This window comes from Xyrauchen texanus, chromosome 36, assembly GCF_025860055.1.
Source record: "Xyrauchen texanus isolate HMW12.3.18 chromosome 36, RBS_HiC_50CHRs, whole genome shotgun sequence".
NCBI lineage: Eukaryota > Metazoa > Chordata > Actinopteri > Cypriniformes > Catostomidae > Xyrauchen > Xyrauchen texanus.
In genome coordinates, this window is record NC_068311.1 from 39,778,917 (window position 1) to 39,805,831 (window position 26,915).

Genomic DNA, 26,915 nt, shown 5'->3' on the forward strand with positions numbered 1-26,915 from the left:
CTCAAGAGCAGAATGGGTTTCAGTCCAGATATCTTCATTTCCCTGGTAATCTTTAAATACAAGATCAAAGCGGTGTCCCGTAGTGGTTCGGCTGTATGGCTTGCTTCACATACACCCCCACACATACAAACACCAGCACCACTTCTGCCAGCGCATTCATTCATGCACCTCATCAATAGATGTGTGAGTATATGAATTTCCTTTCTTTGTTTTTTTTTATTCTACTAGAGGGAACATTATTTGACATTAATATTGTTGTATTTTTCCTTTTTCCTTTTTTTTATTGGTTATTCGATGAGAACTGGACTCTTGAATCTGCCTATTTAAATGCAGGATTAGAGCGGATCCACGGCCATATTACTATTTATATTTAAATGTATTTGTTTGGTTTTTTTTTCTCCTTTTTCCTCAAGTGTTTTGTGTCAAGGTATAAAAAGTCAAATGTAATAGGTTGATTGTTGTGAAAATATAACTTGAAAAATGAACTTGAAACCTCTTTCTCTTGTCTTATTATTTTATGTTGGTGTAGAGAGCCAAAAGGTTAAAGGAAAAAAAATAGTTATTTTGTATGTATGTAACTGGTGGCATTTAGAGCTTATCTGTGGCATCATTTTGTATTTTTACAGGCTTACTCCTGTCTGGCACCCGAAAAACTTTATTTAGATCAAATTATTTAACTATTGATTTAAATTGTGTTTCCTGTGTGCCAATTGTGTTACAATTGGGTGAGGGATGCTATGCCTTGGCCTACGAGGCTCGCGGTCAAGCTTCGCCAGTAGGTATCAGGGCTCACTCTACCAGAGGGGTCGCCTCCTCTAAAGCTTTGGCCAGAGGTATCTCTCTGCAACATGTTTGTAATGCGGCTGGCTGGTCCTCTCTGCATACATTCATAAGATTCTATAGTTTGTATGTTCATGCCACTCCAGGCTCTTATGTCCTTGAGTCTACATCACAAGCTCATGTCTGAGACCTCTCGCGCTCTTGTGAGCACAACTACACAACCGTAAGGGGTCCGGACATCCACAGTGCAGCGTGGGTATTCTCGTTCCCAAAGTGCTAAATCAGCGCAGCATCAAATTGTACTTTTTTATAGGGAACGTCTTGGGTTACTTAACTGTAACCCCTGTTCCCTGATAAAAACGGAACAAGATGCTGCGCTTCATTGCCACACTGAGGATGCCCCAGGACTGCTCTTCAGACAAAATACCTGACGATGCACCTGTGGCGCATCTATTTATAGCCCCTGTACCAGCGCATCCTGATGATGTCACCGTCAGAGGCTAGAAATTCTAGTCAGTTTTAGTGACATGTTGCACACATATCCACAGCTGGTCACTCCTAAAGACATTCCCAAAGCGCTAAATCAGCACAGCATCTCGTTCAGCTTTTATCAGGGAACAGGGGTTACAGTTAAGTAACATTTACTTTCTCTATAATAAGTGTAATGTTATTTGCTTTGGATAAAAGCATCAGCTAAGTGACAAATAAGAAATTATTAATTGTAACAAAACTACAACAGACTTGCAAATACATGTTCCAGAAACAGACATATTTACATGCAGGTTGTAGTCATGCCATATAATGAATAAACATGTTATTGAATAAATAATACATCACCATCAATTTACATGCACCTTTAGTTGACATCTGTGCCCTCTAACAGCATTATTTGTCTATCTAATTTTATTCATAGCACATATGCTGCCTGTTTTCTTGGACTTTTTTTAAGTGCTCGTTTGTAGCCATAAACAGTCTTCCGTCTATTTTCAATCTATCTTTCCTTGTAAACACATGGTCTCCCTACTGCAACAGCCCATCAAGCCATGCAGAACAGACTCAGTACGGCATGAAATCACAAATGCACCTGTTCACTTGCTTAAAAATGGGAAAGCTGTCTTAACTGATTTCATTTGATTGTGCTCTGTAGTATCATTTGCTTTTAAAAGACTTCTCTCCCTACTTCCAAAGAAACCCATCAGCATCTGTGCCAACATCTAGAGTCAGAATAAACAAGTTGCATGCAGTGGAAATTGCAGGCTATCGTTAAAGGGATAGTTAACCCAAAAATGAGAAGTCATACGGGTTTGAAACAACACAAGGGCGAGTAAATGAAGACAGAATTTTCATTTTTTAGTCAGACTCTAGATATCCTAAAAGCCATCTCTTATACTTTTTAGTCACTCATGTAAGTGCGTTACCCTGAAGGATGCTGAGAAGGTTGCATCATGTCATCAACAACCACTGAGCTACTTCTGGTCTTAAAAGACATCACACAAATTATTCATATTCATAGGGGGACAAGAACATCGATCTGGTTTACAACTTTTTGTTAATGCTGAGTGCCCTCAAACTATAAACCAAAAGGCTGGATGCACATAACCTAATAAAGTTCACTTGTGCCTAATGTGCTTAAGTGATTGATTACAGGTTTGCAAATCGCTCAGCGATTGCCATGGCAGCCATTAGGGCCATGTGCTTGTAATGGTTATATGTTTGTGCTTCTCAGTGCATGCGACCATTAGTGATGTGCAAAATAACTTATTTTCAAAATCAACCAGTTGTAGGTTGTATGAACGACTAGTTGGTCATAAGGAAGACATATAGGCTTGACTGATCACTAAACATTGGGATCAGAAAGGGACAAATATAAGTCTCATTTATATCATTACATCTCATTCGCATCGTTTTATGCTTTTAAGAAATCTGTCACTGGAAAAATATGTACTATAATGTTATTCTAATTAGTAATAATTAGTGCAGTCAGAGTTTTTAATCACGATTAATTGCATCATTTTTAAACTCCCATTCTCCACAATATTAATCTGCCAGTAGACTGTGGCTATCCACTTTTCTTACAGCAATTGTGAACCTGCGTTCATGATTCGCATCAGGGCATCTAATACCACTGTGAACTCATCGTGAAAAGAGCTTGCAGACAAAAATGTCTCATTCTGCATTTTGATTATTGTTAAGATTTGGTGTGCCTCTGTGGGAATTAAAATGCACCTTATATAGGCTGAAAAAATACTTGATTTCCATCACAAGTCCCATCTGGGCTTGTTTTGTACATCAAATAGTACTAAGAGCTCCTTTCTCCATAATTTTATCACTGACAGAGAAGCGCTGTCAGAGATTATTTTATTTACTTAAATAACAACCTCTGCGGCTCGGTCATAGGAGAGAGCGTAACAGTCAACTAGTGTATTATGACCAAGGAGCTCTAAAATACTGGATACTACAATACTGCCCATAGGTTGTCAATGGATCCGCCATGTTATGCTGTTTTATTCTAAGCTTGTAGGCTCATATTAGTAGAAGGGATATGTCACTGTTTGTGGCGTGCGTCAGTGTAATGACTCCGGGCAGGCACATTACAAAGGTTCCGCCCTTCATATCGAGTGTTTATGCTGTACGTGTTCAACTTTTTTAATTAAGCACATACATTCATGCGTTAATTCTGACAGCTCTAGTAATTACTAAGTCATAATTTTGATATGTTTCGTGGAAAAAATAGTCTGAAAACAATGCTACTTTTAAATGACTCTCAATGGAAAAACATGTTTTTTTCCATAATAGGGTGCAGTTCCAGCATCTACCAGCAAGGGCTAACAGGGACCTACTAACCAGCTAATTGACCCTTTGCAGATCAACACCCCCCTTGGTTACTGTCACTTACTCTTACAAGCTCTGCAGAACTCCACATAGGAATGAATGGGAGATTGCCATGAACATAGAAGTTTTTGGCTAAATATTATCATAAACCGAATCTATAATATTCTTATGTGGGCAGGAATGAAGAGTGACATTTTAAGGCATGTTTTTTTGTAAAAGAAATCATTAAATTACAGAAAGTTAAAAATTACTGCTAAGACAGGTTTGGTCAGAAACAGCTTTAAGGCGGGACTTAGCGAAGGGTCAGTTCCTGACCCCTTGGTTTAAATAGACCAACTATTAAAAAATAACACAGCCTAAATGCTTTTTTGTAATATTGTATATTATAGCAAATTTAGGGACAACTACTTAGAGAGGGTTTTACTGTGCTGACAATCTTAGCAGTTACTGACAACTATTCAGTTGTTACTGACAACTGGGTCAGGCTGGTATTCAACCAGCCTGACCCAGCCCTAGTGAAAAGCCAGTTAATTTTTACTGCAGATTAGCTTTGTCTCTATGGCTGCATGAAAACAAACACACTCTCTCTATCTCCCTCTCACATTAATTATTTATTTTTCCCTCTCTATACTCCTGCAAACACTTTCAAATTAGCATGCTGTGTTCAGACTCCCTCAGAGCAAAGACAAACGCTTGCATTTCAGCAAGAGCATGGCAACAAGGGCAAAGCATACCTCTGTTTATCAGCCATGCCAATGAGAGCTCAGTGAATAGCCCATTGGAATATATAGTTAAATGAATGTTCAAGCAGTGTGAAGTGTGACTACAGATGCACACTGCATCTAAGCCAGCTGTGAGAACAAAGGCACAGTAAAGTACATTCCACGAGTCCAGTTATCGTATATTGCTAATCAGCCGTTAACATGCTTTCGGTTTTGCCATTGTAGGCATATTTGACACAAATGCGTATTTGTGCTTTCATGTGTGCCAGAGTGCATTTTAAAAATGCGTATCCTCATGATGATACACAAGAAGATCAAAAGATAAGCCTTTTTGCCAAAATAACATTTTATAGCATTCTGGTTCATCACACACACCCATATGGGTAAACATCAGAGGTGGGACCAAGTCATTGTTTTCCAAGTCACAAGTAAGTCTGAAGTCATTGCATTAAAGTCTCGAGTCAAGTCCCAAGTCAAGGCAGGCAAGTCCCAAGTCAAGGCAGGCAAGTCCAAGTCAAGTCCAAGTCAATTTACAAATCCTCAACTTTTAGCTTCAAGTCTTAAACAAGTCATTAGTGCGCTTTGCGCAAATTAGTATCAGAGTATTAATTACTATAGTAAATTTATACTAATTTTATCTAGAAGTTTCTAATTTAGAATCTAATTTTATCTTTTTTTTTTTTTAATCGATATCTACCTGTAAAGACCAAAGAGGGTAATAAAGATGATACATGGATCTTATCTTTGGACACACATTAAGGCAAACCAAACTTTTACTCTAAACACGCAGTGAAAGGACACTGAACATGCTGAACCGGTGAATGAAATCTGAAATATTACCAGGCAATGGCTGCCCCCTGTGACACCACCCCCGGCGCCCCCTGTGACACCAACTCCACCTGTCAACGAGGTCGCCCTCACGTCAGTCGCCTTCCGCGAGCCAGCGCGGCCCTCTTCGTCTGCCCGGAGGAGGGAGAGAAGACGGGCTTCCGCCTTCCGGCCCACGCCTGCCCCGGTCTTCGAGCCAGAGCCCACGCCTTCCACGGTCAGCGAGCCAGCGCCCACGCCTTCCACTATGAGCGAGCCAGCGCCCACGCCTGTCACGGTGAGCAAGCCAGCGTCCACGCATGTCACAGTGAGCGAGCCTGCGCCTACGCATGTCACTGTGAGCGAGCCTGTCGCCTCAGAAGTCAGTGAGCCAGTGCCTGTCTCCTCAGAAGTCAGTGAGCCAGCGCCTGTAGCCTCGACCGTCCCTGAGCCAGCGCCTGTAGCCTCGACCGTCCCTGAGCCAGCGCCTGTAGCCTCGACCGTCCCTGAGCCAGCGCCAGTAGCCATGACCGTCCAAGAGCCAGTGCCAGTAGCCATGACCGTCCAAGAGCCAGTGCCAGTAGCCATGACCGCCCAAGAGCCAGTGCCAGTAGCCACGACTGTCCAAGAGCTAGCGCCAGTAGCCATGACCGTCCAAAGGCCAGCGCCAGTGGTCGCGCCCGTCCAAGAGTCCGAGCCTCCTGAGATTTCCAGAGCTCCGCCTCCCGAGCTTCCTAGAGCTCTGCCTTCCGGGCCTCCCGAGCTTTCCAGAGCTCCGCCTTCCGAGCTTTCCAGAGCTCCGCCTTCTGAGCTTTCCAGAGCTCCGCCTTCCGAGCTTCCTAGAGCTCCGCCTTCCGAGCCTCCCGAGCTTTCCAGAGCTCCGCCTTCTGAGCTTTCCAGAGCTCCGCCTTCCGAGCTTTCCAGAGCTCCGCCTTCCGAGCTTCCTAGAGCTCCACCTTCCGAGCTTTCCAGAGCTCCGCCTTCCGAGCTTTCCAGAGCTCCGCCTTCTGAGCTTCCTAGAGCTCCACCTTCTGAGCCTCCCGAGCTTTCCAGAGCTCCGCCTCCCGAGCTTTCTAGAGCTCCGCCTCCCGAGCTTCCTAGAGCTCTGCCTTCCGAGCCTCTCGAGCTTTCCAGAGCTCTGCCTCCCGAGCTTTCCAGAGCTCCGCCTTCCGAGCTTCCTAGAGCTCCGCCTTCCGAGCCTTCCGAGCTTTCCAGAGCTCCGCCTTCCGAGCTTTCCAGTGCTCCGCCTCTCAAGCCTCTCGAGCCTTCCAGGGCTCCGCCTCTCAAGTCTCCCGAGCCACCCAGGGCTCCTCCTCCCAAGCCTCCTAGGGCTCCGCCTCCCAGGGCTCCATCTCTCAAGTCTCTCAAGTCTGCCAGGGCTCCTCCTCCTGAGATTCCCAGGGCTCCGCCTCCAGAGCCTCCCTCAGCTGAGCCTCCCTCAGCTCTGCCTCCTGAGCCTCCCTCAGCTCTGCCTCCTGAGCCTCCCACGGCTCTGCCTCCTGAGCCTCCAGAACTTCCCATGGCTCCGCCTCCCGAGCCTCCTACGGCTCCACCCCCAGAGCCTCCTGAGCCTCCTACGGCTCCGCCTCCTAAGCCACCCATGGCTCCACCTCCTGAGCCTCCAGAACTTCCCACGGCTCCGCCTCCCGAGTCTCCTATGGCTCCGCCTCCAGAGCCTCCTACGGCTCTGCCCCCAGAGCCTCCTGAGCCTCCTACGGCTCCGCCCCCAGAGCCTTCTGAGCCTCCTACTGCTCTGCCTCCAGAGCCTCCTACGGCTCAGGCCCCAGAGACTCCAGAGCCTTCCAGGTCTCCGCCCCCAAAGCCTGCTACGGCGCCGCCTTCCTTAGCTCCGTCTCCTGAGCCTTCCTTAGCTCCGTCCTCAGAGCCTTCCAGGCCTCCTGACCTGGCCCCTGTCCTGTGGCCTCCTCCCAGGGTCCCTGACCCGGCCCCTGTCCTGTGGCCTCCCCCCAGGCCCCCTGACCCAGTCCCTGTCCTGTGGCCTCCTCCCAGGCCTCCTGACCCGGCCCCTGTCCTGAGGCCTCCTCCCGACCCGGCCCCTGTCCTGAGGCCTCCTCCCAGGCCCCCTGACCCGGCCCCTGTCCTGTGGCCTCCTCCCGGGCCCCCTGACCCAGTCCCTGTCCTGTGGCCTCCTCCGAGGCCTCCTGACCCGGTCCCTGTCCTGTGGCCTCTTCCCAGGCCCCCTGACCCGGTCCCTGTCCAGTGGCCAGCCCCCCGACCACCTGAACCTGTCCTTGCCCTGTGGCCAGCTCCCAGACCACCTGAACCTGTCCTTGCCCTATGGCCAGCTCCCAGATCTCCTGAACCTGTCCTTGCCCTGTGGCCAGCTCCCAGACCACCTGAACCTGTCCTTGCCCTGTGGCCAGCTCCCAGACCTCCTGAACCTGTCCTTGCCCTGTGGCCAGCTCCCAGACCACCTGAACCTGTCCTTGCCCTGTGGCCAGCTCCCAGGCCTCCTGAACCGGTCCCTGTCCTGTGGCCACCTCCCAGGCCCCCTGACCCAGTGCCCTTTGTGCCCCTGTGGACTGCCTGTCTGCCCCTCGTTGCCCCCCGGACTGCCTGTCTGCCCCTCGTTGCCCCCTGGACTACCTGTCTGCCCTCTGTGCCCCCAGTCAATGGTCATTTGTTCTTCCTGTTTTTTGTTTTGTTCTGTTGATCGTCTGGAATCCGATCCTTGAGGGGGGGGCTCTGTAACGGTTACCTTGTCTTGTTTTTTCCATTGCCCTTTGTTTGTCATTTTTGTCACTTTTGTAGTTCCTTAGTTTTCACTTTTGGCACCCTTGTAGCTCCTTAGTCTTGTTTTCCCTCGTGTTCACTGTTCATTGTTTTCACCTGCCCTTGTTAATTTGCCTTTGGTTTCTGTTAATCACCTTGTCATCTAGTTTGTGTTCTGTTTGTTCATTGGCCCCTTTGTCCCATCTTTTTGTATTTATATCCTTGTTTTTGGTTCAGTCCTTGTCTGTCATTGAATGTTGTTGTTAGCCTGGAATGTTTCCCCTGCCCGTGTTTTTCCTCAGTCTTGTGTATATTTCCCCATTGAGGGTTTTTCCTTTGTTCCCGTATTTTCCGTGTACCTGCCTTGTTTGTTTTGTTATCAATAAAAGTTGAACTGCATTTGGAACCGCATCTCCTCGTCTGCCTTCGCTGCCTCATTCATAACAACGCCTCAGACAAACGGTTAAACAGAAAATGCGAGCAGCACCCGATGATGTAGAGAAAACGGCCAGGTGGAGCAGAGAGGGAAAGGACAAAAAAAAAGATGCAAAATTACTGACCTGTTCAGGGCTTCAAGTGCAGGTCAGTTTCATCTGTAAATACTGTACTTTTTTCTTCGTTAACTTAGTATTGAACTGCTAGCAAATGTAAGCGGTAGCGCCCGTCTAACGTTACATTCGTGGAGAAATCAAAACAAATGAGTGCACACAGAAAACTCACAGAAGAAATGTACTGAGGTTAAAATTCTAATTGTTGTTTTTTTATTTATAACATATGATTTAGTTTAACATAACACAACTAAGGGGGCTGTTTTGCTGAATATTATCACGATTAAAAATGTTACATTGAATTTATTGTTCAATAAACAAGTAGCGTAATTAATATTTATTATTAAGTTACTTACATTTTAGACACAAACCATATTAACTGTTTTTGTTCCATTTCACCGACTAAAATAGTTCCAAAGGAAAGCTACAGCAGCGCGGTGTTTTGTTACTGAATGATTCAGCGTTTTGAACGAATCTTTTGTATGAATGACTCACTAATGAAGACGGTCACTTTTTATATTCAAACATTTATTTAAAACATCAATCTGATAACATTATTTATTGCAGTTGTAATTGCAGTGCACATTTTTTAATTTGATGGGTAATAGCCCTATAGTGTCTTATTATTATAACTGAATTTATTGATCAAATGTAAGAATTTGACATGAAAGATGATGCATACATTTAATAAGGTAATACAAATTTCCTTTTTTTTCATCAAATGAAGGTGGAGACAGCCAACCTAGCACTAGCTGTGGTGCAATGATCACACATCAGATTCAGCCAGGGAGTGAGATGACAGGTAGAAGCAAAATAAGAAAAGAAAAAAATTAAAATATTGTATGAAATACAAGGTTGTCCGTGTTTCTAAATTTTATTTCGGTGCATATTGTGTCCCAGTCCGGCCCTGGTTATAAACTGTAAAGGGCTGCGAACAGAATAAATGATTGGTTTTGTGATTTTTAGAACCATAACCAATATAATTAAATAAATATAGCTAAACGCATGACAGAGGACCAGCGCGTCCGCAAAAGCATGAGTGTGTTAACATGCACGTTCTAACCAGTTATGCTCAAAAAGCACTAACGTGTGTGGTCACAATAAATGCAGTTCCTTTATCGAGGTCATACAACAGCATGATAAAACACTGGGTTGATTCAGTCCATTACACCAATTGCTATAACACGTTAAACGCTACTGACCGCAGTAAAAAATAGTTTGCGGTTCGATATGCAGACTTTGTTAGCCTGTAAATCTGCCATGCGCTGCCATAGACATGTATGTTACTAAACCATAGCTGACGTAAATTAGTTAACAACTTAACTGTCTGTGGATTTTCAGATGCCTCACAAAATTGGATGTTGTCGACGAGGTGTTTGTAATTTTGGAACCACAGGTTCTACATGTTGCAATCCTTTTGTTGCCTTTAACTCTGTATTCAATATATCCCAATTATATCACCTTTGGAATCATTTTTGCTGTGTCCTTGTCCTTAAATGCACGCTGCGGTCTTCAAACTTGGTCCAGCTTTCGTGGAAGCTGATTGTTTGGTTGTCTGATTGGTTGAATAAGGAGCACTGACATGCAGATTTGTAAATCAAATTAATAGTTTATTTGGGAAATTAATTGTTGATTTACTGCACATTTTTAATTATACAACTCTTATCTTTGGTTTTAAAAATATTTCCAAGTATTTCCAAGTCAGACGGCTGAAGTCTGGTAAACATACATTAATTGTTTGGACAAAATATAACCTGAAAGCATTTTTTTCCCATATAGGTCAATCACTCATTATTCTTTGCTAATTATTGAAATATTTTCAACTCAGAATGCAATATGAATGATGTGCTTACAGTGGAAGTAGACTTTCATTGTAAGCACGTATCTGTACACACATTTTATGTTTTATATTTTATAAAACAAACAAGGGACAGCCAGGGACCCCTTATTGCAACCTGGGATGAACTGTCTAACTCAAGGCCACATTGGTGATAGTTCATGGATTGTCCGTTTCAGATTGTAGGTTGTTGGGGCTCAAACCACATCCTTCTAGTTAAGTAGCCGGGTCCAATCCATTGAGATATATATGCAATGTAGGCCACATACAATGCTGATTCAATTTTCTTTAGCACTGTCTACAACAAAGCTCTCTGATAAGAGCAACTCTATACGCAGCCTTCCCTTAAATGTAATTTCCCTTCTCACCTCCATTATCAAAGCACACCAAGCCTCCACACAACAAAGACACTCGCCACTGTATGCATTACCACTGTGGTGGTGGGGAATCTTGCCAGTTTATTCCCCAATAGAGAATAACGACATTGCGCACCACGCATTCAAGCTGATTTTATTAATGCAGATTCAAAAGCACAGTGTATTAAACTGAGCCAGTGGTCCATTGTATTACAATCACATTGTGCAGCTGCCAGATAAAACCATCTTAACTAAATGGCAAGTCCTTATCAAATGAATCCCATAATTTAGAGAAACATAATGAATTACAGCCTTTATTAAGTCTGGTTTTGAGAGCAGTGCAGAGTGGCAGCGAATATTGTTGAATAGAATGTTAGTAAATTGTACAATGCAGTAATGAAATGGCAATATAGTTTTATTGAATGTTAAATTGAAACACCACTTTCAAGAGTGTGAAGGTAAGCATACTTTAGCAAAAAACTATGTTTAATGAATCACATCCACACACTATTGAATTCTGATGCATTTATAAATGGATCGTTTGTACACATAGTGAAAAAGAATTATAATGCAATACATATAGTAAGGAAACTTTAGAGTAACATTTGCATTGCAATAAATGTACACTTGAGGCGAAGTGGCACTAAACGTAACTGATTGACATTTCCCAAACACTCCTATTGCCCCTTTCACCCCACTCCCTGAGCATTATATAGAAAAACATGTAACCCAGCCCCAAACTCATACCATTAGTTGAGCCAGAATTGAACAAACAACTAAGTTAAGCCTATGTATCAAGGACATAATGGTGATTGTTCTAGCAGTGGAGCATGAACATACAACCTTCTTGTTACCAACCTAAATTGTTAACTGCTTCACCACACCAGCAATACCAATGGAAGGAATGAACTGTAGATTTAGTCAATACATAATCTGTTATTATGTAACATTCATAAGGTAATGTTTGATGGTAATGTACCATAAGGTAGAGCATTTGTAATGTTCTAAAAAGAGAAATCAAATTAACCTACATCACAGACATTCCTCAGTTAACTCATTAAATGTTCTTGGAAAAAGTTATTTTTTATGTTGTCTGAAGGTACCATAGCATGATTGCATCTAAAATGCTGTACCTCATCTAACTGAACACCATCTTCTCCATTTCAGCTTCGACCTGGTGAGTAATGGGGGCATGGCCATAGCCCTGAGGTTTGAGCGCGCTCCGTTTATCACTCAAGAGCACACCTTGTGGTTGCCGTGGGGGAGCTTCTTTGTCATGGACACTATTGTGATGCGACACGAGGTGAATGATATCCCTAGCTGTGACCTGAGCAGCTTCACTCGACCAATGCCAATTGTTCTGCCTGCCCCGCTGACTGTGTTTGCCAGAACCTGCAACGAGAGGGGCACCATAGTGCCAGAGATTCAGGTAAGCAAAATTGTGTCCAAGACACCTAACAGAATGTTATTAGCTACAGAGAGTAAGTGAAAACTCATTAAAATTCATACTCCAGTGTTTTATTTGTTTGATTCTGTGTTGAATGTATTTTTAAATAGCTCATGTTGAAATGTCAAAATGAGTCAAAAAGACAACATGAAAATCTTGAGACCCCCGCATTATTTCTGTGTGAATTTTCCATTTCATTTTTTTCATCTGTAACTAGTAGCATCTAATAAACATGCAAAAAAAATTATACATTCTAGATCAAATAGTTTTCCTAAAATTGTATGGCCTCATATGTGGACAGCAGGACTAAGTTGTACCAAACTATATACAGTATATTTTTTTCATCGAATAATTTATTATGTGTCCAGTAGTGTTGGTTATTTATGTTTTTGAGATGTTACAGACATTACAGCTGATTTTCTAGAAAGATGAATACATAATTCTGATTAAAAGTAATAGCCAGCATCATAAAATCACTGCCAATCATGTTAAAATAAAAAATGTTATGATAAAATTCTGAATCTATGTACTTATTATCATTGTCCTACGTCTGCCAAACTTGTTGAGTGGTCCAAACATCATCTGCAGCCCGAAACTAGGCTTTTGGTCAGATTTTAGGAGTGAATGCACTTAGCTGCATAGGAAAGCTATAGGATGCACCCTGGCTCCCTTACTCTCTATTTAGTGATTGCAGAGTAAACATATACTAATGCATTTACTAATGTAAATAAATAGCACCTTATTGTACAGTGTTAAACAAAAAATAACAACATTTAAATTAAAATGAAGTGAAATTACCCACAGATTTTTACTGTGAAAAGTTATTCAAAATAATGTACATTTTTGGCACGTCTGTCAGAAAACCGCTCCACAGCACTCATCCAGTACTTAATGTTCATCAGCATGCCAAAGCACAAAAAATCATCAAAATAATTTAAAAAGCATATCAAATGAAATTAGAGATGCTGCTCTTTATAACCAAACAGGTTTCAGTCAAGAATTTGAAGAGGTTTTTTACCAGAGGCACTTTAATTGGCGCTGCACTCATATAAGTTGTTAATGGAAATTGACGCCATAGTGTTTGGTCACGTTACTCCCTGCGTCAGAATTGTAACCCTTAAATGTCTCCTTGGAGTATCCTGAACAGTATTCAATGGGTTTAAATGAATTTTAAAGGAAGTTTAGCGAGTTTAAACTTCCTTGGTTTTATTGTGTATGATTCATTAGTGCACATTTTTCATAATCGCTCATCAAGATGAACTTCTTTTTTTTTAATCTCCCTTTCTCCCAATTTGAAATGCCCAATGCCCACTACTTAGTAGGTCCTCGTGGTGGCACAGTTACTCGCCTCAATCCAGATGGCGGATGACAAGTCTCAGTTGCCTCTGCTTCTGAGACAGTCAATCCGTGGCTCGACGTGCATGACAACGCAGGGACTCACAGCATGTGGAGGCTCATGCTACTCTCCGCGATCCACACGCAACTTACCGCGCGCCCCATTAAGAGCGAGAACCACTAATCATGACCACAAGGAGGTTACCCCATGTGACTATATCCTCCCTAGCAACCGAGCCAATTTGGTTGCTTAGGAGACCTGGCTGGAATCACTCAGCACACCCTGGATTCGAACTCGCAACTCCAGGGGTGGTAGCGTCAATACTCGCTGAGCTAGCCAGGCCCCCTGAACATACATTTTAGCCTCTAGAATGACTTTTCTATTTCGCTGACATAATCAAAGGTCATGCGGGTGAAGTAAAGTATGTTCTCAGTGGATATTAAATGTAGCCAATTAAATCCTGTTGGATAAAATCAAGTCCCGCCCTACATTATTATCCCACTAAATATTCAGTTCTACTCAAATAAGCATCATATTACGGAAGTACATTCACTGTGAATGTTGTTCAGTATTGTTTGTGTTGCTCCACTTTCAGTAGTATGTCAATGCTTAAACCTGCATCTTATTCACTAACACCCGGAACGTGTTTTAAGCAGGTGCAATCTGTGCTGAAATATCACTGTGTTTTGAATATTTAATTAAGCAATTGTCATTCCTTTACGTGTAAACGGGCCTCTTTTCTATGTAAATTCTTTTCAATTGCACTTCATTCACAAAACTCTGCGCTATTTGCTTTGCGCAAATAACATTGTGCCTTTTCTGCCTGAAGAAAGCTGGTGGTAAATTAAATTTTATAAAAGAGATGATTTTGTACATTTCCTATTGGTCATGGCAGCAGTAATGCAAACAGCGTGGGGTACTATATTGAGTTAATACTCAGAGCTAACTTTGGAAGAACTAAAAGCATGCTGAGTGTTTGTACTCGCACTGCTGTCAGTCAAACACATTGCACTCTGTTTATAAGCTGATCTGTGCTCACTTTCTTTGAAAATAATAAAACTGCCTTTTTTTAATCATGGTAACAAGGGAGTCTGCAACAGAGTAAAATGTGTTTTTTTGGCAAAAAAAAAATTTGCGAATTCAATTATAACAAATGTAAAAAAGCACAAATTTTAGGAAATGTTTAAAACTTTTTTGCAGGTGCGATGAAACCGGAGTGATTACATTAGGCTAGGCTCAGAGGCATATGATCAAACCGGTGCAATCTGCATTCGTGCTGCTGTTTATCATCAAAAGAGGGACTGAAGCAGCTGCTCAAATAGTCCTTTCAACACCACAATATTTAGATGTTTATGTTACAAACATTCAAATTATCACTAAATAAAAGTTTAAAGTCATTACTGCCAGAGCGCACTGTTTTGATGCAACCTTGTTTTCTGATGTCAATCAAAGAATATACAAACTAGTCAATCCAGTCGAGCCTTGCTCCATTCCGTCCGTCACCAAAGTCTTTCTAGCAAGTTTGTCCACAGGCAGCCATCTTTGGACCGCACCCAGGAGACTATTTCCAGTCATGCCATTGCAGCTTCTATCTACTTGAATGAGAGAACACAGAAATCACAAAAACGGTTGGTCAAGATTACGATCAAAGAACATATTTGAAATCAGCAGTAAAATCTGACAATGCTGATATCATAAATTGTACTTTTTTACGGCAGATTACGCTAATAAAAGCAATTGTGAGCATGCGATTTCTCGAGATGATTGACAGGCGAAGTTTGTATCTAAAAGGTGATTGGCTCTTTTACCTGTAAGGCGGGACTTCCTTTCCACACTCATTGACCACTGGGTGCTAGGGCTTCTTGATTGGGCTTTTCAGTTTTTCCCGTTCATTTTAATATAATAATTCTAACCACTTCCGGTGCTGGGAAAGTGGAAGTGCTGCATGTTGCCTTCATGTGCTATCTGAATTATCCTACTTCCCACTTCTGAAGTGGTAAATACAAGTATGTCATGTTCACATGCTTTGTTAGCGGAAAGAACGGGAAACATGAACGACACCACGTTCATTCATACAAATTTCTCTAGGAACATTTATTTTGACACCATAATACATATCACTCAGTTAGCTTGCTGACAATAATGGAATTATTCTGGTATCAAAATTACCTCAGCGTTTCCCAGTCATAATTACGACTTAAGGGGTATTCATGTGCAACTTCTGAGTGGGAAATCATATTTATGATAATTCCGATAGCATGTGAAGGCAGCATATATTTTTATAAACTTCTGTGCTTCTATGGCGAACTCACAATCCTATGCCGCATTGCATGTAAACAATATGGTGGCGTACATAGCCGGCAAGCACATTCGCATCTTAGCTATCATAATAAATCATTATAAACATCTAAAAAACACATTATATGTTTTATAATATATAATCTAACCTGCTGTGATATAATCTGTCATCCAGTGCATCTGCTATGAAGTGTAAGGCACAATTTTGTTTTAATTACAGCGTGCTGAACTCACGCTGGGGGATCCGTCAGTACTGGAGAAAAGGTTAATTGACAGTCATCAATAATAAATAATAAAGCAATAATAAGCTTAAAAGGGTTAAAAAGCTTGACATGTAAAAAAAAAAAAAAAAAGAGCACCTACAAGATGCTTATTTTCCTTAGTCAAAGCTTTATTTAGACAAAGTTAGATTTTTTACTTAGCAACCATACTAATGCAAACTTGAAAATATCAACATGGGATAAAAAATTCCTGATTGTAGAAGGATACCGTTACATGTGCAGATGAGGAGAGAGGATCTAGGTGCAGCTCTTTATTAAATAAACAAGAAAACATGGAATAAATCAAAACACAAGGAACAAACAAAACATCCACGAGGGGATAACAAAAATGTAAACACTAGAAATAACCACGACAGGAACATAGTCAAAGACACCATAACATACATTTGACATTCAACAATGCAGTGAAACATACAATGATCGACAAGGAGTGGAGAAACAGCAGGGTTTAAATACACAGGAGACATGATGATAACAAACGACAATCAGGTGAGAACAATGACACAGGGCTGGCAGTGATGAGGGCCGGGAATTGTGGGAAGTGTAGTTTTTTGACACAGACTAGTGAAACACAGGGCAGACAACAAGGGAATCGTGACAGATGTGAAAACATGAATCAGCCATCGAAGTAGGCTAAGTATGTCCATGTAGCCTACTGTTTAAATGTAATTAAAAAAATATGAGTATTGTTATTTTCCTCTTAATATATTTTCAGTTCTAGGTATTTTTAAGACATTCATACTGACACTGACATTCACACTGTTTTAAGTTAGCATGCTTATATAGAATTAAAACATTTGAGTTGATTGAAACAAACTTCACATTGTAGATCGTGGAATATTTCAGACCTTACTTTTTATTTGGAATTAAGTCAAACAATAACATTGTGAATACAGTTAATGACATTCCTCTACACTGGTGACGGTGAGATTTCAGGTGTATGTGCATACTTGTCATGAACTCCAGTTCCCAAATCCACCCCGCCCCTTCCAGCTCTCACACTCGTTCCCAATCACCCGAGTATTAGTTTCACCTGTACTGTTTGTATTCTCTGTTTATAGCCTGCCCTTTCACTTTAGCTTTGTTGGTTATTGCTTGTTACTCCCTTTGCTTTGCTAACGCCAGTGTTTCGCTTAGTCTACCTGTTTGTTTGTTCTCGTGCTTTGTTTTTGTATACTGATCTCCTGGCTTTGACTTTGCTCTCGTCTCAACTACGCTCCTCTGGATTTGCCCTCTGTACTATTACCAGTCTGTGCTGAAACTGGACGAGATGGATTCAGTTGCAGAAAACAGGTTTAGTCACAGAATAACCAACCTCACATCATGGATTCAGCGGAAAACCGGCAAGGCTCTTTAGAACAGATTTGTGCTGTTATTTCATCTCAAGGATCTACTGTTGGGAGACATGAACAAGCGTTGACCACCCAGGGACAGCAGATCCAAGAAATACTACAAACAGTACGTGTTCTATCAGATCTATTAAATCCAGTTCCACCTGTACCTATCCCTGAACCCGCTGATACTCTCAATGCACTGCCGAGCGCAGCTAGTTTTCAACCTCCCGAGAGATTTGATGGGTCTTCTGACAACTGCCAGGGCTTTCTGATGCAGTGCAGTTTTTACTTAAAATATCCATTTCCTCTGAGTATTTAGTTTATGCTGATGTGTTCGAAAAGACTCAGACTAACTTTCCTCCACATCGTAGTGAGGATTGCGCCATCAATCTTCTTCTGGGGGCCTCTTCTTCCGGGGGCCTCACTCCCTAAGAGCAGAGGGTACCCCTTGACGCTGCCTGAAACTAAGGCTATGGAGGACTACATCGATGAGGCCCTTATCCTTGGCATAATTTGTGCGTCCACCTCCCCAGTTGCGTCAGGCTTCTTCTTCGTGGAGAAGAAGGATGGCGGACTCCATCCATGTATCGATTACCGTGCCTTGAATAATGTCACTGTGAAATTCACCTATCTCTTGCCTCTTATCCAGCCGGCCCTTGAGCATGTCAGCAAAGCTCAGGAATTTACCAAACTTGACCTCAGGAGTGCATACAATCTCGTGCGCATTAGAAAAGGAGACAAATGGAAAACTGCTTTCATCACCACTAGGGGGCACTACGAATACTTGGTTATGCCTTACGGCCTCGCTAACTCTCCTTCGGTATTCCAGTTCTTCATGAATTAGATCTTTCGAGACATGATAGACCAGTTCCTAATCATTTACATAGATTATCTATGAATCTACTCTTCTAACCTATCTGAACACACAGACCATGTTTCCAGGATGTTGCAAAGGCTCAGAGAACACAACTTGTTCGTTAAAGCAGAGAAGTGTGCATTTCATCGTTCTTCTGTCTCCTTTTTGGGGTATGTCTTGTCCTCCGAAACGATGAAGATGGAGACCAATAAGGTAGTGGCAGTCCAGTCCTGGCCTGAGCCTAAGACGTAGAAGGAGCTTCAGCATTTTCTAGGTTTTGCTAACTATTACAGACGCTTAATTCGGAACTTCAGGAAGATTGCTGCACCACTCACTTCTCTGACACGAGGTAAACCCAAGTCCTTAACATGGAACTCCCCTGCTCAACAAGCTTTCCAGTCTCTGAAAGACTCGTTTACCAGTTCCCCAGTTCTAAAACAACCAGACCCTACTCTCCCTTTCGTCGTGGAGGTTGACGCCTCTGAGATTGGTGTTGGAGCTGTACTCTCGCAGTGGCATGGAACTCCAGCTAAACTGTACCCTTGTGCATTCTACTCCCATAAGTTGTCACCCCCAGAGCAAAACTATGATGTCGGAAACCAGGAGTTGCTGGCTATTAAATTAGCTCTAGAAGAATGGAGCATCAGCCTTGGTGTTCTTTGACCAGGCACTGGTTGGAGGGTTCGAGGTATCCTTTCATTGTCTTAACCGACCATAAAAACCTGGAGTGCATTCGTTCAGCCAAATTGTTAAACCCCAGACAGGCCAGATGGGCTATGTTCTTCACTCATTTAGAATTTTCGGTAACCTTCCACCCAGGGTCAAAGAACACCAAGGCTGACGCTCTATCCAGACTTTTCAGCAATGGAACTAAACCAACAGAGCCTGATACTATTCTCCCAGCTTCGTGCCTGGTGGCCCCATTGAGGTGGGAATTGACTGAGGCGATACAACAAGCTCAAGCTAATGTTAAGCTCAAGCTCAAGCTAAGGTGCGGGTACCTCCTCAAACTCCCCCAACAAGATATATGTACCTGCCGTGATTCACCCTCAGTTGATACAATGGGTACATACATCCCTTTGTTCTGGCCATCCTGGTGTAACCCGTTCTACAGAGTTACTTTCGAAGAAGTTTTGGTGGCCCTCTCTGAAGGACGATATCCATGACTTTATCCTTTCCTGTACCATCTTTGTCCAGTCCAAGAACCCTTGCACCCTTCCCGCTGGACTCCTCCAACCATTGCCCATACCTGATCGGCCGTGGTCACATATAGCCATGGACTTCATCACCGACTTAGCACCATCTGACGAGTGCACGGAAATCCTGGTGGTCATAGACAGGTTCTCCAAGATGTGCTGCTTGATCTCGATACCCAGACTACCCAATGCTACCCAGCTAGCTGACCTCATGATCGATCACGTGTTCCGGAATTTTGGCATCCCCGAGGAAATTACGTCAGACAGAGGAACCCAATTCACGTCTAGATTTTGGCGAGCTTTTAGTGACAGACAAGGCATTCAACTTAAGTTCTCCTCTGGATACCACCCGCAAACAAATGGTCAAACTGAACGCCTGAATCAAGAGATAGGAAGTTATCTGAGAGCCTATTGTTCTCAGAACCAAGGTAACTGGCACACTTGCCTCCCCTGGGCAGAGTATGCCCAAAACAGCCTAGTCAGTTCTTCGACCCGGCTCACCCCGTTTCAATGCGTCCTGGGTTATCAGCCGCCCCTTTTCCCGTGGGAGGCTGCTTCGAGTGATGTTCCTGCAGTAGATACCTGGGCCCAGAAGTGCACTCAAATCTGGAGAGCTACCTATGACTGTCTACAACACTCCACTCAAACCCAGAAGTCTAAGGCAGACCGCAGACGCAGACCAACACCTACTTTCCATCCAGGCCAGCGAGTGTGGTTAGCGACCAGAACATCCGTCTTTGTCTCCCTTCCCGAAAGCTGAGCCCCAGGTATATCGGTCCATTTTAAGATTTTAAAAAGAATTAACCCTGTAAACTATAAATTGTTGCTGCCACCCCACTACAAAATCTGTCCTGTTTTTCATGTCTCCTTGCTTAAGCCAGTCTTCTACAGTCCCATGTTTCCACCTGCGGCCTCTCAGACACCCCCTCCACCACACGATATTGGAGGTCAGCCCGCCTATGTTGTCCAGGCCTTGTTAGACTCCAGACGACGTGGTGGCCGGTTGCAGTACCTAGTAGATTTTGAGGACTACGGACCAGAGGAGCAGTCTTGGGTGCCTTCAAGGGATGTCTTGGACCAAACACTAAAGACTGATTTCCATCTCCAGCATCCCGATCGTCCCGCACCGCTTCCCAGAGGACGCGCTCCTCGTAACCGAGCACGGTCGTCCGGAGCCGTCCGCAGTAGAGGGGGGAGTACTGTCACGAACTCCAGTTCCCGAATCCACCCCGCCCCCTTCCAGCTCTCACACTCGTTCCCAATCACCCGAGTATTAGTTTCACCTGTACTGTTTGTATTCTCTATTTATACCCTGCCCTTTCACTTTAGCTTTGTTGGTTATTGCTTGTTACTCTCTTTGCTTTGCTAACTGTTTGTTTGTTCTCGTGCTTTGTTTTTGTATACTGATCTCCTGGCTTTGACTTTGCTCTCGTCTCAACTACGCTCCTCTGGATTTGCCCTCTGCACTATTACGAGTCTGTGATTTAAACCTGTTTTCTGCAACTGAATCCATCTCATCCAGTTTCGTCACAATAATCTCTTGGTGAGAACTGACCTGATTGTTGGTGTGGATTATACAGGGAGACCAGCGGATCAACACTGCTTGATTACTGAACACATTTGTGCTGAAATTGATTACTCAACGATCCATAAGCTTAATCGGTCAAATTATTAACAACGTATAATCAATCATCGATTATTCATTAACATCTTTAGAATGCAGCCCTTTTACCAGGCACAATTAATCCTTAATGAATTCCCCCTTCAGGTCCATGTTTCGTCTGACAGTTAAAGACAAAAGTTTGTGACTGCCTTCAACAGATGAAAGCTTTTGCATCTTGGTAATTTTTTCCTGTTAAAGTACTCAGTTTATCATTCTCTCCATGTTTAAATGCCTCTCATTGCTGTGCCAAGATTGATTCCAGAACATGGCTTGTTCGTAATGATGTTCTGATAGAGAAGGGGCAGATATTGGGAAATGTACATCTGAAGAGAATGAAGGACTCTCTGTCTCGGGTGGCAGCCCTGTGATTTTATCTCCAGTGTGTAATTGATCAGACATACAGTCCAATTTACTATACCAGACAATTTCTGAAGAACGCTAATTACATTTAGACGAAAGCAGTGTGAAAGTTTAAATCTTGTAGAGACTTGTAGACACAGTCAGTGCTGGAAAAAGTGTTTGTGTTTTGGACTGGAATGATTGTTGTACAGGTGTACTGAGTGTGAGTGAGTGAGTGTGTGTGTGTGTGTGTGTGTGTGTGTGTGTGTGTGTGTGTGTGTGTGTGTGTGTGTGTCAAGCTATATTTCCATTTTAGAAATTTGCTATTTAATGACTTGAGATTATTTTCTTTTTTGTTGCAAATTTGAACTAAATGCTAATTAATTTGCATGAAAAAGTCTTAAGTTTAAATGTGATTCACTTCAACATGTAGATACCCTGTTTTTTGCATTCTTGTATACATTTGCGTGTTTGTTTGCTGTGTTCTGTTTAGTGTTCATATTTGTGTGTGCATGTTGGGACATCTACTTGTACCTGTGTGCCTCCCTCCTAATTATTTTGTCCTTTTTTTTTTTTGGTTAACAAGATTAATGACTTAGTCATACATGCATTTCGCTGTCTAGACTATTAATATCAGAACCCATCCTAGCTCTCGAAGCCAGCTACGCACGCACGCACACTAAAAATACATATGGATCTACACATACCCACACACAGTTATCAACAGTTTACAAAGAGAAATGTCTTTGGAGGACTCCTCTTATCAGTGTATTGATGCTAGTAATGATCAGTTGTGTTTATTGGTCTGCTCTGTGCTTGACTGTGATAGTGTGGCGATACGTTGAGAGTTAATGAGAGCTCTACAGTGAGCAATGAGAAACCCTCAGAGCTCACAATGATACCCTTGCGACCTGGACTTTTCTATTACTTTATAATGAATAATTTGTGAATCTCACAAAAACTGTCAAGAAAATGACCAGGTCATATTTCCCCTGGAAATCAAAAGGAAAAATAAGAAAGTATATTTTGAATAAAGAGCCAAATAAAGCCTGTTTTATTAATTGTGATTTAGTTTCATGACAATAATAAGATTATGGTAGTAGTAGTAATGAGAATGAGATTGAGAATGTTGGTGGAAAATGGTTTTAATTGTTATGAAAATAATGTCACAGTGCAAATCATCTTAATTTTCCTAATTATAATTTCTCTCTCTTTTTATGTATATTTCTTTGTGAGATTAAAACGTTAAAATGAATCGCCTTACAAGTCAAAAGTGTTTAAATGTCATAGGATATCATTTTGTGAGGAATAGGGCAAAATGTAAGTGTTTATGAACTGCTAATCTGCCATTTCACCCTTGATTTGTGTGAACGTGAAAGTCATTGTGTTTGTAGTGCCTCTAGTGTTCAGTTCACCAGAAAATTGTCACGATATATACAGTGAGCCACATGAAAATAATTTTGCAAAAATGAAGGTATAATGTAATTCAATGAGATCAAGTTAGGTTTTTGCTTTGTCGTATATTCAAAAGACAGTTGTGATTAGAAATGTATTCATTCTCTTTTGTGTATATCCTGAAGATGCTAAATAATGCAAATGCTTCTCAGCGGGATACATCTACAACAAAATTAGCTGATCTTATGATCTCAGTTTTGCTGTCACTAATAACATCATCCTTACTCTCTCTTTCTCCAGACACTACAGGAGGAAGTGCGAATACCTGGTACTGAGGTGCTTCTGGGCTACTTGAGCAGCAGGACGGCAGGGTATAAGTCCCTCCTGCATATCACCCTGACCCACCCAACCATCCCTTTCAGCCTGATGAAGGTGCACCTCATGGTGGCTGTGGAAGGCAGGCTCTTCAGGAAGTGGTTCTCTGCTGCCCCGAACCTTTCCTATGACTTTGTCTGGGACAAGACCGATGTCTACAGCCAGAAAGTCTATGGCCTCTCTGAAGCTTTTGGTGAGTGGCTTTTAATCTGTCATTATGTCACGATTCCCTTGTTGTCTGCCCTGTGTTTCACCAGTTTTTGTCTAAAACTACACTTCCCACAATAATCACTGCCAGCCCTGTGTCATTGTTCTCACCTGATTGTCGTTTGTTATCATCATGTCTCCTGTGTATTTAAACCCTGCTGTTTCTCCACTCCTTGTCGATTGTTGAATGTTGATGTATGTTGATTCCTGTATGTTTTCCTTGCCCTTCGTGCATGTTTCTCCAGCCTGTGTTCGTCTTGGATGTCTCCGTGTTTTTGTTTCATTGTTTCCCCTCGTGGATGTTTCTTTTGTTCCTGTTTGTTTGCCTTCACTTTTTATTAATAAAGAACCGCATTTAGATCCCCACTCCTCATCTGCCCTCGTCTGCATTCCTAACACATACATTTTTATCATTCAGGCATGTTCTCTTCTAAAGCGCGACTCTGAGTACACTTGTCACAGGGACAGTCACAATGGAGTAACCTGAGGTTAATTGTCTTCATTAAGGTTCCTTGTGGGATTTGTGTAATTCTTGCTTAAAAACAACAATAAAATAATTTAAAAAAAACACTTAAACCAGCATAAGCTGGTTTGCAAGTCTTAACTAATTTAAGATGGTCTTATCTGGTTTAAAATGTTCTCCTGTCCTGGCCAATCCCCAGCCCCCCTGTTGTTTTTCTTTTAGCAAGAATTTCTAAATAATTAGCAGCGCAATGCAAGAAATTTAAATAAAATAAATACGTATAGTTTACCAAGAGCCACAGTGTTTACACTATAGTTGTCTCTGCACATTAAATGGAATTAAGACAAATTAGTTACGAAAATAAATAAATAATACACTTTCACCTTTAATCAATTGGCTGCATCACCCTTATCTATTTTTCATTGCTGAGGACTGTTGGGTTGTGGCATAACTGGATCAATAGTTCCCCTTCTGTCGCTCTCTCCACGTTGTGTCAGAGAAGCGACACTAGGGGTCTCACTTGAGTGCCGATATTCACCTCTGAACTATGAAAAAAGGCCAATGAGAGTTCGCAGCCAGTTTTTGCATGTCCCGCCCCCGGACATACGGGTATTTAAGCGGCGCAAATACGGGAGCTCATTTAGAAAATTTCTTCAGAGCCGATGGTCGTGTCTGCAATTGCTGCATGTTACACACCGAGTTCCTGTCATTCCTCTGCTGCATGCTGTTGGACTCTACGGCGCACAACAGCGGCTTTCTCCTGTTTGCACGGCTGTGCATTTCCTGCCCCTGAGCGCTTCGACAGTGCAGATTATAAAGATCTCTCACGAGTTCTTTCCTTTCATAAAAGAGTGATTTTATTTAAAAGAGTAATTTCCTCTAAAAGAGCAAAACACAGCGGCATTGAACGTCCTTTTAAGGACGCGTCTTTTTAAAGATGCCTTTCCGCCCCTGTGTTGTTCCAGGATGCGGTAGAGTACTCTCCGCTTCCGATGGCCACAGGCGTTGTCTCGTGTGTCTGGGTAGCGATCACACCGAGGCTGTGTTTGTGGATGGTTCATGTTCTTACTGCGAGAACATGACCATGACAACGTTGCGGTCGCGGCTTGCTTACAACCGTTAGCAAGCCACTCCAGCCGCCCCCCGCGTCGCTCCTTCCCACGGGATTGAGGACGATGCGGCTGGCGATGGAGGCGATTCGGGGATGGTAGCGGGTGCAGCTCTGCCGGGTACGCCCCCTCGGACCACCCGCGCCCCGACACGCTCGTTGACTCCCGTCCCCGCTCGAGGTGGCGGCGACTCGCCTCACAGCCAGTCTGCCTACCCTCTTTCGATGGAAGCAGACGAGTTCGCCGCAGCATCGGAGGGCGTGGTATCTGATGCGGAGGACTCCTCTGGGCTGCCGCCTTCAGGCTTGTATGCCCAGGAAGAGGCCAACGCACAGATGTCCGATATGCTTTCCCGGGCAGCCAACAGCGTGGGCTTGGATTGGAACCCTCCATCCTCCCCACAGCCATCACGGCTGGACGACTGGTTCCTGGGTGCTGAGCGCCGCTCGCAGCCTCACCCCCCCAGTCCCGTTCTTCCCGGAGGTGCATGATGAGCTGACGTCTTTGTGGAGAGCACCCCTCTCCACTCGTCGCACCGCCACTTGCTCATCCGCCCTCGCCACCCTCGACGGCGGAACGCGCCACGTGTACACGGCGATTCCCCAGGTGGATAGGGCTGTTGCGCTCCACCTATGCCCCGGAAGCACTACCACCTGGCGGGGCCGCCCTGTACTCCCTTCCCGGACCTGTAGAGCAACCTCCTCGCTGACCGCGAAGGCCTACAGCGCTACCGCTTCCGCCCTGTATGCCATGGCTCTCCTGCAGGTCCACCAAGCCAAGGCACTGCGAAACATGCACGGGGGTGGCCCTGATCCCGACATGCTGCAGGAACTGTGCTCAGCGACCGGCCTCGCCCTGAGAGTGACGAAGGTCACAGCGCAGGCGCTCGGGCAGGTGGTCCAGGAACATCAGCAATGGCTGAACTTGGCTGAGATGCGTGAAGCCGACAAGACTCGCTTTCTCAACGCCCCTGTCTCCCAGTTTGGCCTCTTCGGCGACACCATTGAGGACTTCGCCCAGCAGTTCTCCATGGTGAAGAAGCAGGCGGAGGCCATTTCCCACATCATGCCTCGCCGCAAGCCTGCCGCCACGGCCCAGGCCCTGTCTGCCCGCCGAGGGCGTCCTCCCGCGGCTAGAAGACCTTCTGCTCCACCTCAACCCGGGCCCAGCTCTCAGCCCCGGCGTCGAGCGAACCGTGAGAAGCGTACACCCCCTGTCTCACGGACCCCATCGAGGACCCGGAAGGCTCCCAGGCGCTCCTGAGACAACGGACCCAGAGTTCGAGAAGTTAGTTCCAGAGGTGGTAAGACCGCTCCGTATCCTGCCCTCAGCCCCACGACTGTTCCCCGGCTGGCCGGTTCAGACGAGTCCAGAGGACGCCAGCGTCGGACCTCCTCCTCAGTCACGAACCCGCTCCCTGCCAGATGCACGGAGCAAGGTAAGTGCTTTGAGTTTGTTCTCAGCACCAGAGCCTCGGGATGCTACGTTGCTCCCCGACGCCGCGTTACCTGTTCCGCACCGCTGCGAAGCCCCGCCGGGTATGTCCAAAATACTCGTCCCCTTGGTGCCCCTAGCACGGAGCTTAGAGGCGTGGCTTTCACTGTCCAACCCATCGCGATGGCTGCACCGGACCATTCGACTCGGTTACGCAATTGAGTTTGCCAGGTCTCTGCCCCCCTTCGTGGGCATACATTTTTCCGCAGTGTGCGACAAACACGCTCAGTCCCTGCGCGAAGAAATCGAAAGACATCGACCCTTTCTGCGGTTCACGTTCGACGGCCAGGCATATCAGTACAAAGTCCTCCCCTTCGGCCTGTCTCTGTCCCCTCACATCTTCACGAAAGTCGCAGAGGCGGCTCTTGCCCCACTCCGAGGAGCTGGCATACGCATACTCAATTACTTCGACGACTGGCTCATTCTGGCCTCCTCGCGAGAGTTACTATGTGCACACAGAGACCAGGTGCTCAAGCACCTCGGCCGTTTGGGGTTTCAGGTCAACTG

At 44.0% G+C, this 26,915-nt stretch overlaps 1 protein-coding gene and 1 long non-coding RNA gene across 3 annotated transcripts in view; one reads left to right on the plus strand and one right to left on the minus strand.

Moving 5' to 3' along the window:
- Positions 1–26,915, minus strand: part of LOC127629623 (uncharacterized) — a 396,489-nt gene that overhangs the window by 342,858 nt on the left and 26,716 nt on the right. The window lies entirely within an intron of this gene.
- LOC127629619 (teneurin-4-like) overlaps positions 1–26,915 on the plus strand; it is a 410,961-nt gene that overhangs the window by 254,362 nt on the left and 129,684 nt on the right. For both annotated transcript variants that reach the window (XM_052106743.1, XM_052106742.1), the window contains 2 exons: positions 11,783–12,044; positions 23,061–23,328. In XM_052106743.1, coding sequence (XP_051962703.1) covers positions 11,783–12,044; positions 23,061–23,328 — 530 coding nt within the window. The remainder of the gene's footprint in view (positions 1–11,782; positions 12,045–23,060; positions 23,329–26,915) is intronic.